General features: G+C 47.6%; 1 protein-coding gene across 2 annotated transcripts; it reads right to left on the reverse strand.

The window, feature by feature from the left end:
* LOC142590136 (E3 ubiquitin-protein ligase sina-like) lies at nt 1-14,141 on the reverse strand. 2 transcript variants are annotated; one of them, XM_075702018.1, is made up of 5 exons: nt 14,067-14,141; nt 7,254-7,472; nt 4,431-4,563; nt 2,450-2,556; nt 1-930 (listed from the first exon to the last, which is right to left on the reverse strand). In XM_075702018.1, exons 2-5 carry the CDS (start codon nt 7,450-7,452, stop codon nt 545-547), a joined length of 825 nt encoding a protein of 274 aa, XP_075558133.1. In that variant the 5' UTR covers nt 7,453-7,472; nt 14,067-14,141; the 3' UTR covers nt 1-544. The 2 variants fall into 2 exon arrangements, with proteins under 2 accessions (XP_075558133.1, XP_075558132.1); XM_075702017.1 differs by lacking the exon at nt 14,067-14,141 and adding an exon at nt 12,008-12,080.
* Nucleotides 14,142-15,843: the final 1,702 nt, after the last annotated feature.

The raw sequence follows: 15,843 nt of genomic DNA on the forward strand, positions 1-15,843 counted from the left end.
TGAAACGCAAACTGCCGAATGGCGTTTATTTCAAAACGCATGGCATAATAAAATGAACACTGGCAAAAATTGGTGGCCTAATTGGTCGGCACTAAAATATGCACTATAATTATACACATCGATCTATAAGCATGTGCCACTTCATGGCCGCGTTCAGCTACTGATCTATATTACTTATAAAGAACAGAAAATGTCCCAATGAATATGTTCTAACAGGCATTAACTTATCGCACGCATCAATCTGTGCTTGAAATACGCGGAATACTTCCAAAACACCGCGTCCCAGACATCATCCTCCAATTTTCGTTTGGCGGCGATTCCCTGGCGTCTCTCCCTGTTGTCGATCAAGGGCCCATGTCGAGATCGCGACGTTGTAGAGGTGGTTAACGCTTAAATTTATCCGAAAGCGCACAAATTTATGGCGTGAATCGTCCCGCAGAAGAAGATCTAAATGACGTCATGTACGATTCTGAAATACATAGTTCCAAATTTTATCTTATTAAGTTTCCTTTTTTTTTTGTCAGCCGGCCATGCCCCCGCGTGCCTACAGGGCAATATCGCCGCTCGAGGACGCGATACTGATGGCCACGTTCACGTTGAGATCGGCCCCATTACTGAGTCGCTTGGCGGTGCTCATGTCGAAGGCCAGGCCGTCTCCGCTCTTGATCGTCTCGGCTCGGGTGTGGAGGCTTCTGGGTTTGGCCTCCCAGGTGAGCCGGTGTTCGGCACCGCACAGCTGCAGGCGGTACACGAATCGCTGCGCTTCCTCGCTAGAGCCCACCAGCAGGACGACGCCGAAGAAGCGGTCGCGGTAGTTGTTCCTCTTCTTGAGCATCACGACAAAGTCGCGACCCAGACACGACTGCAGCGCCACCCAGCAGAAGGCCTCGGCACGGTTGAAACGCATCGCGGTGAGGACTACGTTCTCGCCTACAAATGCGCAAGAAAAACGAATAGGACGTTCATTATAAAAAACGTGAAAGGGCTTAGACGGTCGATCAATGTGTTGTTCTGTTGGGCCCTGCTTTGCCTCGTTCCTAATACATGTACTGCATTATGACTTTGAACAGCCAAGCCAAACCAAGCCACCCAGCCAGCCAGTTGGAGACACCATCACATGGCTCATAACCATGCTACACGAATGCGCAGTACGTTTTCATGCAAGCGCATGAGCAGTCTATACTGCTTCACATATATAACCAATTCAGTGGTACAATAAATTCAGTTAAAAGTTGGCGCTTCATGTGTTTTCTTCTCTTACGTCCGTGCTTTTTATTGTGCAGTGATACTTGACTATAAATTACATGCAGGTAGACTCTTGTCATCATATGACTTGTGAATTTAGTCTTGTACAGGTTGTAAACCCAACGAAACTGCCGGTTTCTGTTAGAGTTGCTTTTGTTTTATGATAACGATTACAAATAAATAATTGATACAGTAATTAGACTTCAACTGGAAAAGAAGCATTGCAAATAGATAATTTTTTTGATGTTCAACGGGAACAATAATAAAAGAAAGGTTAGTGAGACCAAAGGCTGGTAAACACGCGAGTTTCTTGGCGCCACAAAGTTGGAGTTTTCCATGCTAAACTTTTCAAGATTCTACCATTTCACGCTGTGCCATGCTTAGGCAACTCAGCTATCCTCGCCGTTAAGGCCTTGTTCTTTCTGTTCGCTCGTACAGGATCGGATACGACAGAATTCGTATTATCGTCTCCGTGGCTCTCAGTATCTTCACCGATAATCAACATCTAGGGCCACTGTACAACTTATATTGTGGCATTTTCTTCTGTGCATTTGTACTTTATTCTATCTATTTTCTTTCTGCAATGCTATCCACCCTTGTAGGCATGGCATGGTAGATATTGAAGGAATATTATCCATGCTAACTAGGCTGGCAGTGCAGGAAGGTGCATGAGGGCCCACAGAATCGACAAGCATGATGGCCAAAGCCAGAAAATGTCACATGCATACAAGAGCAGCTTAGCACAAGGCGAACTTTCGAGAGAAAACGGCGCAAAATCAAAAACGGCGCAAATACACCGTATCGTCTAATCAGAGCCACTTACAGAGTCGCTGGCCATTCAAACAAGTTCGAACAGCGGTTTAATGCTGTCGCTTGTACTCAGTTTAACTGTACAGCATAGCACATTTCTATGATGGTCTAGTCTGTAAAGGCATGCATTTTCACATATAGAAGTACCAGTCTGGTTATTTCCCTCGCCGATCACCCGGTCTAGAAGCAAATCAAATCGATGTAAATCTTGCGGGGGAAGTTTCCAGGATCCCGTTAAATTTAGTATGACTTACGTTACCTCTCTATAGAACCTACAAACTAAAGTCAAATCATCAAAAGCAGCTCTCCTGTTACCCTCAAATCTGAAAAAAAAATGCGCACGTTTATTAGGGCCGGTGGGATAAAAGTGAGCTCGCATAGCTCGGTGCCTCACCTTGCAATCGTGGAACGAAGTCGTGCGCGCGAAGAATGTGGTTCACAACTTCTTGCAGCGGTCCTCGCCACTTGCACGACTTCAAGCCGAGCACGCAAGGACACGGCCTGAGAAGCATTGGAAACAATGTCACACCAAAGCCCACCACTGTGTCATTTTGAACCGTGCTGTCAGCGGGTGCTACACGTTTACGAAAAGGAGTTTCAACCACCTGCGTAGATTCCTAAATACAGGACACACTTGAAGGATGACTAACATTTGCACATTCAAACACTTCGGGTTAAAAGCAAACAGCGAGGCTGGCAACTGCGTTTTGTGCGGTTTGCTCTGCTTGACATAAAAATTGTTACAGCGCAAACACATGCAACCACAAAGTATCAAGGACGAGACACAGTGCTTGTGTCTCGTCCTTGATACTTTGTGGCTGCATATGTTCGCGCTGTAACAATTTTTACGTCAAGTATGCACCAACTCGCCCAGAAAGAAGTTTTAATGAATTACTCTGCTTGTAGTGCATAGCCTCACTTTCTAAAAGAGTTTTACCTTTTGGATATAACCTATTGCACTTCACAGAATGGAGAGTTGCCCGAGGCGAGAATGGAAGCAGCAACGCTCGTGGCAGCTCGTGGTGACATATTGTGATGCGCTGATCATCCACGATTGCTTAGACACATTTCTGTCTTATGTAAGTTTTCCAGTGAAAAAAAATGTTTTTTTGCTGCATGTTAGTCACTATTTCCTTGAAACGCTTTGCACCAGCCGCTTAGTTGAATATAACTTGTAGCTACGACAATAGAAATGTGTCTTCTTCGGTTAAAATCAGCGCTACCACTACAACTACACGGCGCCGTGTTGTAGTGTTAACAACAGTACGCTACCAGCATCGTCACCTCTGTCCCCTTACCCGGTAATCCTGCATTTCCTACCGGAAAGGACTCTCTTAATAGCGCTACTGACATGACCAAATTGTTTACCAATATCAAAATTTTTTGGACTGTGTGATCGCCGAACTGAGTCTACTTCAGTCAACAATTGCTACAGCGCTCTAAAGTGATAAATTCAAAGGTGTAAATTAGGTAACCTACGCATTTAGCCACACTGTTATCCATTAACACACAATTTCTGAAAGTCTGCTGTTCAATATAACTTGCTGCCGGAGAAAAGGGGGCATTCGCATCCTCATCTCCATCCATCTGTGAAGAAAATTCTGACCTGCTTTATATTTTCTCTACATTTTTGAGGATGCGTTGTATTTGCTATATACAGTGGTGTTATATCCCTTGCAAACTTTCATAGAATATCCAACCACCGCACCAGACCAGAATCTGTTACTCTGTAAACATTCGTTTTAGAGCAAGCGCAACTTAATCCCGATCCCAGTCACCAGCTGTCTGCGCGGACCACGATAGCTGTCAAATATATGACGGGGAAGCTGACAGCAGAGACACGGCGACCGAAGACTGGCCGTGAGCATACCCTAAGAGCAGGATGAGCGCTTTCGCGGTCTTTCTTTCTTTATTTCCGCCAGTTTCCGCAATTACCCGGCAAAAAGATGGCCGCCCCCTAGGCGTGCAGCAAATTATGGTCTATATTTCTGTGTCATAAGGAGCACACACGATATGATACCGCGAGCAAAAAAACAAGGCAGTGCCTATTCTTCAGGCAGCAAGGAGAATATGTGAAACGAATTTTTTCCCGGCACTCAGTTCATATTGGCTTTCGGAAAGTAAGGTTTGGCTAGGTGAGGTTATGCGAGCTTAGGTTAGGTCAGGTTAGGTTAGGACGCACCTGCAGGCTCACGGGCAAACCTGCCGACAGAGTTCCCCAGCAGTTTGTCACGTGACTTCGGAGCGCCAATAGCATGTGAGTGCCGGGAGGGATTCGTTTTAGAATTTTTCCTGACTGCCAGTAGAATAGAACGCTGCCAAAAAAGACAATGCCGCAATACAATACTGCCGGTACTTTGGAAAAGCGATCTCACCCATACTCGCAGGAGCCTTCGTGCTTCTTTTTGGCGGTGATGAGGAGAAGGGCAGTGCAGCCCTTGGGGCGGTACTGGCACGGGAATGTTGCCGTTTCCGCTAGCTTCTCCAAGGCCAGGTTCCTGTTCCTCCCTGGGTGCAAATAAACGTGCAGGGGACTTTCCTGACCGTGACAGCTGGATGCTGACGTCTCGTCGACTGGCTCATACTTAGAAGAGATAACCGAATTCTGTGCCCAACGGGGAGATCGAACCTCCGATAACCGAGACCAGCCACCGGAAGTTCTAGCCATTAGGCCACAACCTCAATTCTACCGTACCAACAACTAGAGCTTTTAAGACGATCGCCGCATGGGTCCCAATGCGTAGCACGGCGTGTGCGAGTTTAATTTAAGCCAAAGAGACACGAATTAAAGACGCAAATTTAAAGCATTTTTATTACCGGCTTCACTACAGCTTCGCTTCACGTAAATTCCAAGATGTGCGTTAGATTTGCGTGCTTTTTATGGTTCTTTTTTTTCAATGCGACGGCAGTTCAAAGCTCTAAACTCGTTTTCATCTGCCTGGCCAATCATTCCGTTACGACATCGATGACAAGCCAATTGCATCACATACCCGTACTCGGCATCACACTGGCCGTATGGCAAATAACAACAAAAAAAGATATTGCGGCAACCATCTCAGAGCGGATGTTGACATTAAGGCGATAGGCGTTGAAATAATGATATCATCATTTTGACAGGTCAGAGCCCACAATTCAACTTTTTAATAATCATTGAAGCACTGTAGCGACACATCGTATTCCGCCCCACCCCAAAAATATGTATCACGATTTTTTTTCGTTTGTTTTTCGTTAAAGAGCAGAACATACTCAGCGGAGCATAACCATTGTGACACAACACGGAGTGCAAGGAAAACACCGCCGCTGTAGCACGATTGATAAAAGCATCGCATGCGTAATGAGAGGATGTCGGTTGGCATACCAACAACGGCAAGTTGTTTCACTGCTGTTAGCATTCTTTAGGAACTTCACACAGTTTGAAAGAGAAAGAAAATTTAATTTACAGAAACGGCGGAGAGGTCGGCCAGAGCTATAGCTTGCTATCTATGTGTCTATGTATAGCGGCCTATCTATGTACCTGTGTATGTCCATGCCTAACCTCTTTGCCACCAACATGGGTCACTAGCACGTCCATGATCAAAAATTAAGAGCCAGTGCACTGTAAAATTTACACCCTTAAAAGTGAGAAAGGGTGCAAATGTGTCTATAACTCGCACCCTTAGGGTGTAATTTATATAACGGATACCCTATGGGTGTGAGTTACAGACACATTTCCACCCTTTTTTCCCTTTTAAGGGTGTGAATTGTTTTACAGTGTAGGCTGCTGTGCTGGGAGAATCAAGGGGTTCAAAACTAACCATCGGACCAACTTAGGTCACTGGGTGTGCAACTCTGTGTGCCTGGTGCTCTTCAATGAACCTATTCTACGCCAACATGGGTCTATGGGTATGTGCCGCTCTTCGATTAAACTTTTTCCCGCCTACTTGGGTACCGCGGTATTTCTCATTGTGTATGAGCTGACTAATAAAATTGGGAAATTTACAGGTGCAAGTTGGAATAAGCTAGCCGCAAGACAGGGGTAATTGTAGATCGCGGGGAGAGGCCTTCGTCTTGCAGGGTGCATAAGAAGGGGATTATGATGATGATGATGATGATGATGATGATGATGATGATTATATTATCGTCAGTAAACTTCTTTGATACTAACTTGAGTCGATGGGTATGTGTGACTTGTTACGTGCCGCCTCTGATGATAATCATTACATAAAACATATCGTCAATTACCTACCAAGTATAATATAGATAGCTAAAAGCAATAAAGTCGCCAATCATTTCTTAAGAGAACCCTGAAACACTTTTTGAACATAGTAAGATAATGTGTCCAATAGGTTAAGGAAGGTCCTGCGAGTATGTGAGCCAAATATTATTGCACTGCATGCAGCAATGGATTTGCAATCTCGTGCCGATTGCAGTGAAAAATCGATTGCTCTCTCCTTCGCAATGTCGTCATGCAGCGTCATCGCAAGCAGCTGGACCCGCCAACTACTAGTGGCTGATTTTTCGATCGCCGAGAACATTCTCAGTAATAAAATACTTGCCCATTTGAGTTAAATAAATGAACATAAACCATTTCATATTTGCACTGCCGGCCTACATATGACAGTTGCACATTACTGCGTCTGCTATGCATGGCCTCCGAGATTAAAACCGTAGCATAGACACCACGGCCGCCACGAGGTGCCGCCACGAGACGTCTCGCCGCCGAGGGTTTCAACCTCTATAAGGATGAATGCACCTACAATTTCTTTGTCTACTTTCATTTTCCTTTACTTTAGTGCTTCTACTTTAGCGTTTTTACATGGTTTTCTTGTTTTCCTTATCTATTGCTTTCAAAAATCAGGTCCCTCGATTCCCACTCCTCTTGTTCTATAGCAGATAGCACATTAATAATAATGGGGTTTTACCTGCCAAAAAATATGACTACAAGGCGCGCCATAGTGAGGACTACGGGTTAATGTAATCCCCCTAAATCTAAGTACACGAGCGTTTTTTTTTTTTTTTACATTTCGTCCTTATATAGATGCTGCCGCCGAGCTCAGCAGCCCAACGTCATAACCACTGAGCTAGTGTAATGGGTAATCTAGCACGTTTCTGGTCTGGGAACCGGACTGCCAACACAGCGTGCACAACCCGAAAGTCATGGCGTGCCCCACGACCTTTCCTTTGGTACCACCTTCGAAACATGCGGCACCTCGGCTCACCTTTGGGCGCGCGACACACGGGGCACTTGGCCACGTTCTTCCGGCAGGGGGCGCACAGGTGGTGGCCGTTCTCGCACTGCATGATGGGAGGCAGCGCGTACTCCCTGCACACGGGGCACTCGAACAGGCTGGACATGTGGGACAGCGAGGACGTCCTCACGGATCGGGATGGGCGGGATACGCTCGTCACCGAGGCCATGCTTCCTCCCGTTAGCTGGACTGGAAAGAACCGCGCATATGCAGTACACACCGGGTAACTGGTATGTGCGGGTATCGGCAGCGAGCAGAACTCCTGCGCTCGTCCCTCTCGCGACGACGAGTGATGGCCGATCAGGCTCGGACATAGTAAATTTTCATTTTTGGAGTGAAAACTAATACCTATATTTCTCTCTTTTATCTCGAAAGTCTGGTGCGCGAGCAGTCAACGGCATTGCATTTTTCGATGTTTGAAGTGTATAAAGATCGGCGTGAGCGTTACAATCTAGGGCACCTTAGAATCGAGTAAATACGGTAATGTCATTTACACTTCTCATAGTTTGCTTTGCCTTCTTGTACGGTAGGCTCGTCCCTTTAACTAATTAAGCCTATCGGGTAAACCGACCAACAAGTATATTTCCTTTTTGACTAGTGTGCTCCGCATGTTTCTAATGATTTTGCAGATAGCCTGTAGTAGTCAGTTGATAAAAAATCCGATGAAACCTTATGCTTCATCTCACAAGCTAGTTGCAGTACTGTGGAAGCTACACGAATCCTTAGTCAATAGCAAGGCCGAATGCCCCTCGAAATGTGCTTATCCGCGCCGCGTCGTCTGCTCAGTGTCTGCTTGCCACCGTGTTACATGCTCCATGGTTGGTGGACCGAGGCAAAAAATGTTTGGTGCCGTAACCATAACAAGTTAACATGCATGCGACAACAGGGCTTCGCTTTACCTGTACGCTTTCCCTGCAGTTACCTTGCAGCCTCTTCGGCGAGTAGTACGGGCGAGTGTCCTTACATATGTTCTCTGCGCCACAGCGCCTGCACGGCGTCTGCTTGGTGTTTGCTCGCTACTATCATCACGTACCATGCTATAGCGGTGTAATCAATTAATGACGCAGTGTACTACTAGGCTTTTATAGCGTTCCACTTCGTCAACGCATCACCAATGCTAAAGCCGTGGCGCCATCTGCTAAATAGAAATCAAACCATTTTTACGGCTCGGTGTCGTGTCTGTAGTCCTAGCAGCATAAAAACAAACAGCCGATCTCAATCATAACGACAAAACATACCTAATGATTTGACCTCAGCTTTACATAGATTAGACTTAGCAATGACAGATTTTGCCGCTTGTTTCTTGCTGACAGGGCGAAGAGACAGTATCAGGCGCGAATTCGGATTGAAGCAGGTGGTCGGCTCTGTATGAGCTCTGCCGTGTTGCCCCGTTTGGGGTAGCTATTACTGTTAGCGGTCGTAACTGCCACAGTAAGTCTCGGTATACGACGTGCATGCGCAAAGGTGCTAACCTGTCACGTATCGCTGTACGGTGTCACGTAACGAGCAAAAATAGAACTCTCTAGTGTAGACAATAATCAGCCAGTTACGCCCGGAACTATATAGTGATGTGCAAGGATATTGCCTGTTTACGCCTCGCACCGTCGGCAGTGCTGCAACCAGCTAGTGAGATGGTTGAAGCCCTGCCGGTCCACTAAGGCCGCTGCCGATCCGCTGGAATGTCCGCTTGGCTTTTAGCCCAGTGGACCATCCAACATATTGTCAGGTAAATAAACTTGAATTTGAGCTTGAATTTGTGTATAAGCTCATCTTATGAGTTGTGAATGCGAAAGCATTACTGTACAATCGAACGCCACTGGTGGTAGTGGTAGAAACATTTATTGCCAAAATATATGATGGGGGGGGGGGGGGCGAAACCTCCTACATGGCATTTGGGTGGTCCCCATGGGGAAAACGCCCTCGACATCGGAGCCAGCAGTTGAAGAAGTGGACAAAGTGACTCAGGAGCGCGAGTGGTGGTTCATAGCCCGGCTAGGCGCTCTTGGGCGCGGCCGGCCAGGATCCATGGGGCCTGTTGGCGTGGACTGAGAGACCGCGCCGTTCCCACAATAGCAAAGGATAGTCCTTGTAAAGCTATCCTTTTCATTGCGTCGGGAATGATCCGGCGCTGATCTTTAGCTGTCGTGCTGGTGAGCAGAGTTTCCCAGTAGGACTCCGCCGTGGCCGGGGATGGGGGATGACGGAAGGCGGTGCAGATGAGGAGGGCGTGAAGAAATTTTCCTGATTGGCCACAGAGCTTACAAGAGGAAGGGAATTCGTCGGGGTACCATGCATGAAGAACGATGCGGTAGGGGGTCGTGCGAGTCTGTAATCGGCGCCAATGTGCTGCTTGCGGAATAGCTGGGGGTGTGTATTCTCATTGCTTGTTCCGATAGTCAGTGAGAATATCTGTAAAGATTAGCAGGCGTTCCCCAGTTGGTGGGCGGGGTCCAGCTTCTGCCCGGAATGCGAGACCTTGGGCTAGGGAGCGGACCTCCTCGTTCCCGGGGAGGCCAGCATGCGGTGGGGTCCAGATTAGGGTTACCGGGTGTTTGGGGTGCCAGAAGCGCAGCAGGCGAGCAGTAGTTTGGGAGATATAGCCTTTGGCATGATTTAACATGGCGGATTTGGAGTCGGAGATCATTTTGGTGGCAGGCTTGGAAATGAGGGCGAGCGCAATAGCCGCCTCTTCTGCCGCTTCGGTGGTTTGGTAATAATTGAGCCTGATGTAAGAAGTTTTGAGTGGTTCTTTGCTCCGGCTAGGATCATGCAGGAGCACGACGAGTACGCAGCTGCCTCCACGTAGACTGCCTCCTGATCAGCGTCATGCTGTTTGTGCAGGGCTTGAGCCCGGGCTGCTCTGCGGGTCCCGTCTCGCTCAGGGTACATGTTTTTTTTTGGGGGGGGGTGGAATCGGGGGTATGGTAAAGTGAGAGCATAGGCATGAGGCAGGGAAACCCCCTCGGCAGGTTGGATGACTGGAGTTAAGCCCAGTTGGGATAAGACAGTGCGGCCTGCTGTCGAGTTGGATAGGCGAGCTATTTGCGATGAAAGGGTAGCTTCTGCTAGCTCTTCGAAAGTGTTGTGAACACCAAGCTTGAGGAGATGTGCATTATAGGTGCCTAGGGGAAGGCGCAAATCCGTTTCCGTGCAGATTGTCAGAAGCATGTTTACCCGGTCTCTCTCGTTTTGTTTCAGTGGGAGGTATGTAAATGCAAACGTTGGGCGACTGGTCATGTAGGCCTGAATGAGGCGTAGTGCGTACAGCTATGGCTGCTGTAGCTTCTGCTTTGGCCACCGCTGCCTCCTCCTGGGATTTCGCCTTCGCCAGGTCATGATGTCGATTGTGCGTCGCTGTCATGGATGTCGTGTGTTTGTGTGAAGGAGGGGAGGGGGGGCTGTCCCAGGCTTGTTTCAATGGTGTCGTCCAGGCTTGCTTGTGTTGGTTTGGCTGGTTGAGTCCGGACAACTGGGGAAAGTTGTCCATGGGTGCGACCAATTCTTGCTGTTGAGTTTGTTGGCGACTTTGCTGTTTCCTGTCTGGTGAAGGTTTCGTCCCTTGTACGATCCCGTGCTGGTGAGGTGAGGGCTCTCGCACAAAATGCGCTTCGGAGTGCAAGGAGGGTCTTGCTGCGAATGTAGTGCTTCACAGCGGCAGCAAAGGTTAGGTTTGGGGTTTGGGCATACGTCGTGACGGTGACCCGGCTATCTACAATTGGTACAGGCATCTGGACTGCCACGGTATGGGGTGCATTGGTGGATGGCGCCCATGTATTTGATGGAGTGCGGGGCTGTGTTTGCGCCGAAAGTTATTAGGATAGAGTGAATCTTCCCTTAGGTCGGGCTGCTGGTATGGTGTACTCCGGGTTTCTTCTAACCAGGTCTTGATAAAGTTGCGTTGGGGTCTTCTCGTCGTACGCGTTTGTGACGACTCCTCTGGTAGACCCCGGGGGGGGGGGGGGGGTGGCACCACGTAGGCCGTGCACGGGTAGGTTTGGTCTCCAATGGTGAGAAAGGTCAGCGTCTTGAGAGTTTCTGCTGCTGGGAAGTGCGTTGTTGCCATGGTGAAAGTGTTGTTGGTCGGGTGGATGCGCAGGCAGAAGTCGTTCAGTTGAGTGACTTGTAGCTGGCTCTGCACTGCCTTCCAGAGTCGAAGTGTTGGGGCTACTCGGAATCGTAGTTCACCTCGCAGGCGAACGACTTCCCGAATAGCGTTGGGTGGGAACGATGGCAGCTGCTTGCTGCGTTGCACTGTGAGGCGAGCGTCCTTGGCCGCAGCTGGTAGGCGGGCCGGCGTCTTGCTGCTGCCGGCTGCGACTGCTGCATCGCGCGCCGCGTTCCTGGCGTTCGAGTTAGCTGCCTCGGAAGCAGCTTTGCTGGACTGGTGAGGTAGTCTCGGCGAACTGGCTGTTCGGGAGGCACAGGCTTTATAAAGAACCGGCATCCAATCGCATGACTGTAGCTCTTGTGCGGTTATAGTGTGGCCTTCAGCCGTTACTTCCATCATAACGGGTGGCGTCGCCATTGGTGTCGACGGAGGGGCGGAATTGGAACTAGGCTTAGCTCGGCGGCTTCGCGTCCCGACCCGATAAGCGTTTTTTTAGTGCAGAAATTGTCGGATTTTGCCCAGAATGGGCGGTTGCACTGTCTTCCTTAGGCACTTATGTCGCGTTTCGAGCAGATTAGTGGCCGTAGGAGAGATTTGGTAGGAGTGCAGCACATACCGTTTGCCGGAGCCGACGTTGCAGGCATCCGCTCGCGTTGACCCATAGCGTGAACGCAGCTGAGCGGTCCCTCGAGTTACGAACTGTTCGCGGGCAAGCGAGCGCGCTGAGACGCTTGGCGCGTTTTCATTTGGCCTTACCGAGGCGGAGCTAGAGCGAAGGCGCGAGCTTGCGCGGACAAGGAACGCGTGGATAACGCAGGCTTCCGAGACCGAAGTAACGTGAACGCTTGAGTGCAGTGGGGCAACTCTAGGTGGCTTTGAGTGGGGTCGTGCGGGGGCCCGGGATCGCGCGTGTTCCAAACTCCTCAGTCTTTACAATAAAGCTTTTATGATGATGACGATGACGAGAGCGAAGGTGCCGTGGCGTCGCCGCGATGCCTTCTCCCCCTGATAGTGATCTAAAGAAAGGAAGGACGCTTGATTCTGCTGACGCAATAGCGTGGTAGCGGGTGCTCCCTTTCGCCCGCTCTTCTCCGTCGAGGCCCGAGCCAGCAAGCGCTAGCCTGCGTCACGAGCGCGCGAGACGCCTTCATGACGTGGCGTCGCACAGCCAATGGCAAGTTTCGCTGTTACACACGCCACCAGATTTTTCGCTCAACGGGTGGGTCATTTGGCGCTTTCGCATCAAAAAGAGGTACAGTTTTACGTACACAAGCCGTCTTAGGCAATCAATAAAATTCAACTTCAAGACTTCTATACATTTATGGAAGCTGCTACATGAATGTTTACGGTATGTTATTATATTCTTTTTTATAAAATCTAGTGAACTCTTAACGAACCGCAATCGACAAAAGGAAGCTTAACATATTATTGCGCTGCGATAGTAAATTTAAATTCCAATTGAGAGCTTATCGAAGTGAAGAAAATTTCATTAAAGGACTGCGTTGCGTATTTGTGAATGAGGAACTATTGCTGCGAGTGTATCGGTTTGCCCCTAAGTTTGATGTAACATAGATTACTTTGCTGATTTCCTCACTTACGGTTGCATACACGCAGTGCGTTTGTGGGCACAGATTAGTGGCGGTTGGTGGTGATATGTCCTAGAAGTGGGCAAGTATTGAAAATTTTGGAAACAACCTCACCATCGAATCAAAGCATTCGAATAAACTGTTCCATATTTACTTTCTCGGAAAACTGCACCTCTGCCAAATACACGCCGTTGCTTCAACTACTGGCACCTTGCATGCCATTGAAAAAGGCCCATGCAGGGCAGGGTTCCCGTTCTGAGCTAATTGTGAACTACGGTGACTATTTTTCGTCGATTTACAAACTAAACTGTCCAGGTGATCAATCACCCGAAAACCACTGTGTGTATCGAATAAACAATAATATTCACATGTTCTCTTCATATTTCTTTACCTACATTTTGAATTATACAAAAGAAAAGCGGCATTCGATTCAATTCTGGTGTCGGTATTCGAAAAAAAATTTTGTTCGAACAGTACTAGCACTGGCTTGTTTTTTTTTCGCAGTGAGATTTATATAGACCCTAGTCAAAATATTTCTTGCTAAATCAACGGGTATTCGGGTGCGATAGTGTTCCAAACACTCTCATACACTTTGCTGTTCGACATCGACAGTGAAGGCCTCCCTTCGTCGACCATAGAGTGCAGTGAATTTTACTTATCACGCCAGTGTCCCCGACGCCAATAGGGAGAACTGCGAGTAATACTAAACGACCTTCCGACAGACAGTAGAGGCTTGCCTGAGTGTTCACAACACCGAGCACTGCTCAGTCCGAAAAAAACCAGCTTCAGAATGCTCGTGATAGAGCGTTCGAGCCGCGATCCAATTACCTCGCGATAAGCGTCCCGAATGGACATCGCAAGTCTAGTCCATATTCCTTCGATTTCACTTCTTTTTTTTTTCTCTCGCTAGTTCTGTGTTCTGGCTCTGCTCTCAGCTGCGCGGAACTTCAGTGCAAGGTGCTTATAACCACAAAGAGATACAGAAGCACAAAAAAAGGGTCTCGTAACTGCTGGTGGTGTTATCTTACAATGATGCCATTGAGGTTTCAAGCTGATACGATCTTAGATACGAGCAGACATGGTACTTACCTTAACACGGGGTCAATTTAGGTTGTTGTTAGTGTGCCTTCAATTTTGGTTCCATATATTACTCGTCTTCTTCTTCCTTACGCGTGAAGCTGGTTCGTGGTTCTCCTACGTTCGACGACCTCTCAAGCGATTGCCCAAAGACTGCATGTATTTTTTTTTATTTTTTTGCAAAATGTAAGTACGTCAAAAAGCATTTCCGTAGTGATTTCGCACGGCAACGGCACGAAGGTTCCTATTTTAAAGCGAACAGTTTTTGTGCCTTTTTCAGCAGTTTTCGTGGTTGGTCGGCTATCAGTGGTCGAACTTGCATGGGGCGCTAGTGGAAAATGGCGCGAGCTCTCGGACAACCGATTTACGAGGAGCGTTCAATGCCGAGTCCTGTCTTTAGAGCTTTTTGATAAGTTTTGATGTTTCTGAAGCTTTAGATGCGAAAGTCGAACGCTTTCTTAGGAGAACTTTCGTTCCTTCGTTCGTTCGTTCATTCGTTCGTGCTGTTCGGATATACATCGACAACCATCGTCCATGGTGTCTGCCCAATTTCTTTATTTCCTTTAATTAGCACATTTAATCTGTCTCCTATATTTTTACGACGACTTCAAAAGACGTATATACTGAAAGTCTTCGAACGCTGTTCTTTGCAATATAATGTGCAAGAAAGTACTACGAATAACATTACTTTAGCAACTTCTCGCGACAACGCGAATTTTTTCTATTTCAAGAAATCGGGACATCTATGCTCTTTATTCTGGCTGTAGCCACTGGTGTGTTCGTACCTGGATCCACCAATTTATTGGAAACTAGGCTGCCCTTTTTAAGGTCCTTTTATAATATTTTGTAGCATGTTCCTTCAATTAGTACGTATGTTCTCATTTCATTCAAAATATACATAGCAATGATTTTTTCGTCCAAAATTGTTTTTTTACTGATTTTCGCGTCAATTGACGGTTTTATCTGATTCCTCGATGTTTGGCAAACCACCTAAGTGAACCATAGAATTTACTGCAAATATTGCTACATGAAACTCTGGGGCTTAGTGTCAATACGGGAGTTGCAAAAATGGCGCTTCAGCGGGCGAACAATACTAATTTGGTTGTTTTCTCTTAACTCATACGTGATTTTTTTTTTAAGTTTCGACCAACTTACAGACACACCCTGTATATTATCATTTCCTCGGGCTTCAAACCTACCGTCATGCTGGAAGTGGCACCGCGTGAACACTGCATAGACTGCATCGCGTATTGTGGGAGTGTGCGGCAAGCGATCAGCTCAGGCAAAAGTTCACTGACACCCTGCCACAGCGACTTCGAGTTGACAGCTTCGACTAGAGGTATCACCCCAAGCGATCGCCGGATCGGACCAAGATTCGCTACGAAAGCAGTGGAGAGGGGGCGGCGGCACACACAAATCAATAGACACAAGACAATCGCTGAAATAACAACTGACAGTTTATTAAGAGCTGCAAAGAACCAGATACGAGAGCCAAACCTGAGTGCGCACCCTCATATTACCGGCATAGACCAAATCTCTCGAGAAGACTGACTTCGCAGAGCAGCAGGGTGACAGATGAAAACAAAATGCAAAATTCACGTTTTTTACTAATTCGTTAGTATTCTAGGGGTACGTCACGCATTTTTCGGGGGCTATTCATGCATCTATCTAGCTATCTATGTTTGTATCTAACCGTTTTTTTTTGCTTACCTGGGTCACCTCGTAGACCTTGGTCGAATGGGTAGAACACCGGACTGCTGTGCTGAGGTAACAGGGTTCGAAACCAACC

This window comes from Dermacentor variabilis, chromosome 8, assembly GCF_050947875.1.
Source record: "Dermacentor variabilis isolate Ectoservices chromosome 8, ASM5094787v1, whole genome shotgun sequence".
NCBI classification, from domain to species: domain Eukaryota; kingdom Metazoa; phylum Arthropoda; class Arachnida; order Ixodida; family Ixodidae; genus Dermacentor; species Dermacentor variabilis.

Bases quoted from the DNA above. Each gene is read 5' to 3' on its own strand.
- LOC142590136 (XM_075702017.1), bottom strand. From the start codon at position 12,053: ATGGGTCAACGCGAGCGGATGCCTGCAACGTCGGCTCCGGCAAACG. The intron at 4,564-7,253 runs GTGAGCCGAGGT...ATTTGCACCCAG, and splicing joins CGTGTGTCGCGCGCCCAAAG to GGAGGAACAGGAACCTGGCC. The intron at 2,557-4,430 runs GTGAGATCGCTT...AATGCTTCTCAG, and splicing joins GAAGGCTCCTGCGAGTATGG to GCCGTGTCCTTGCGTGCTCG.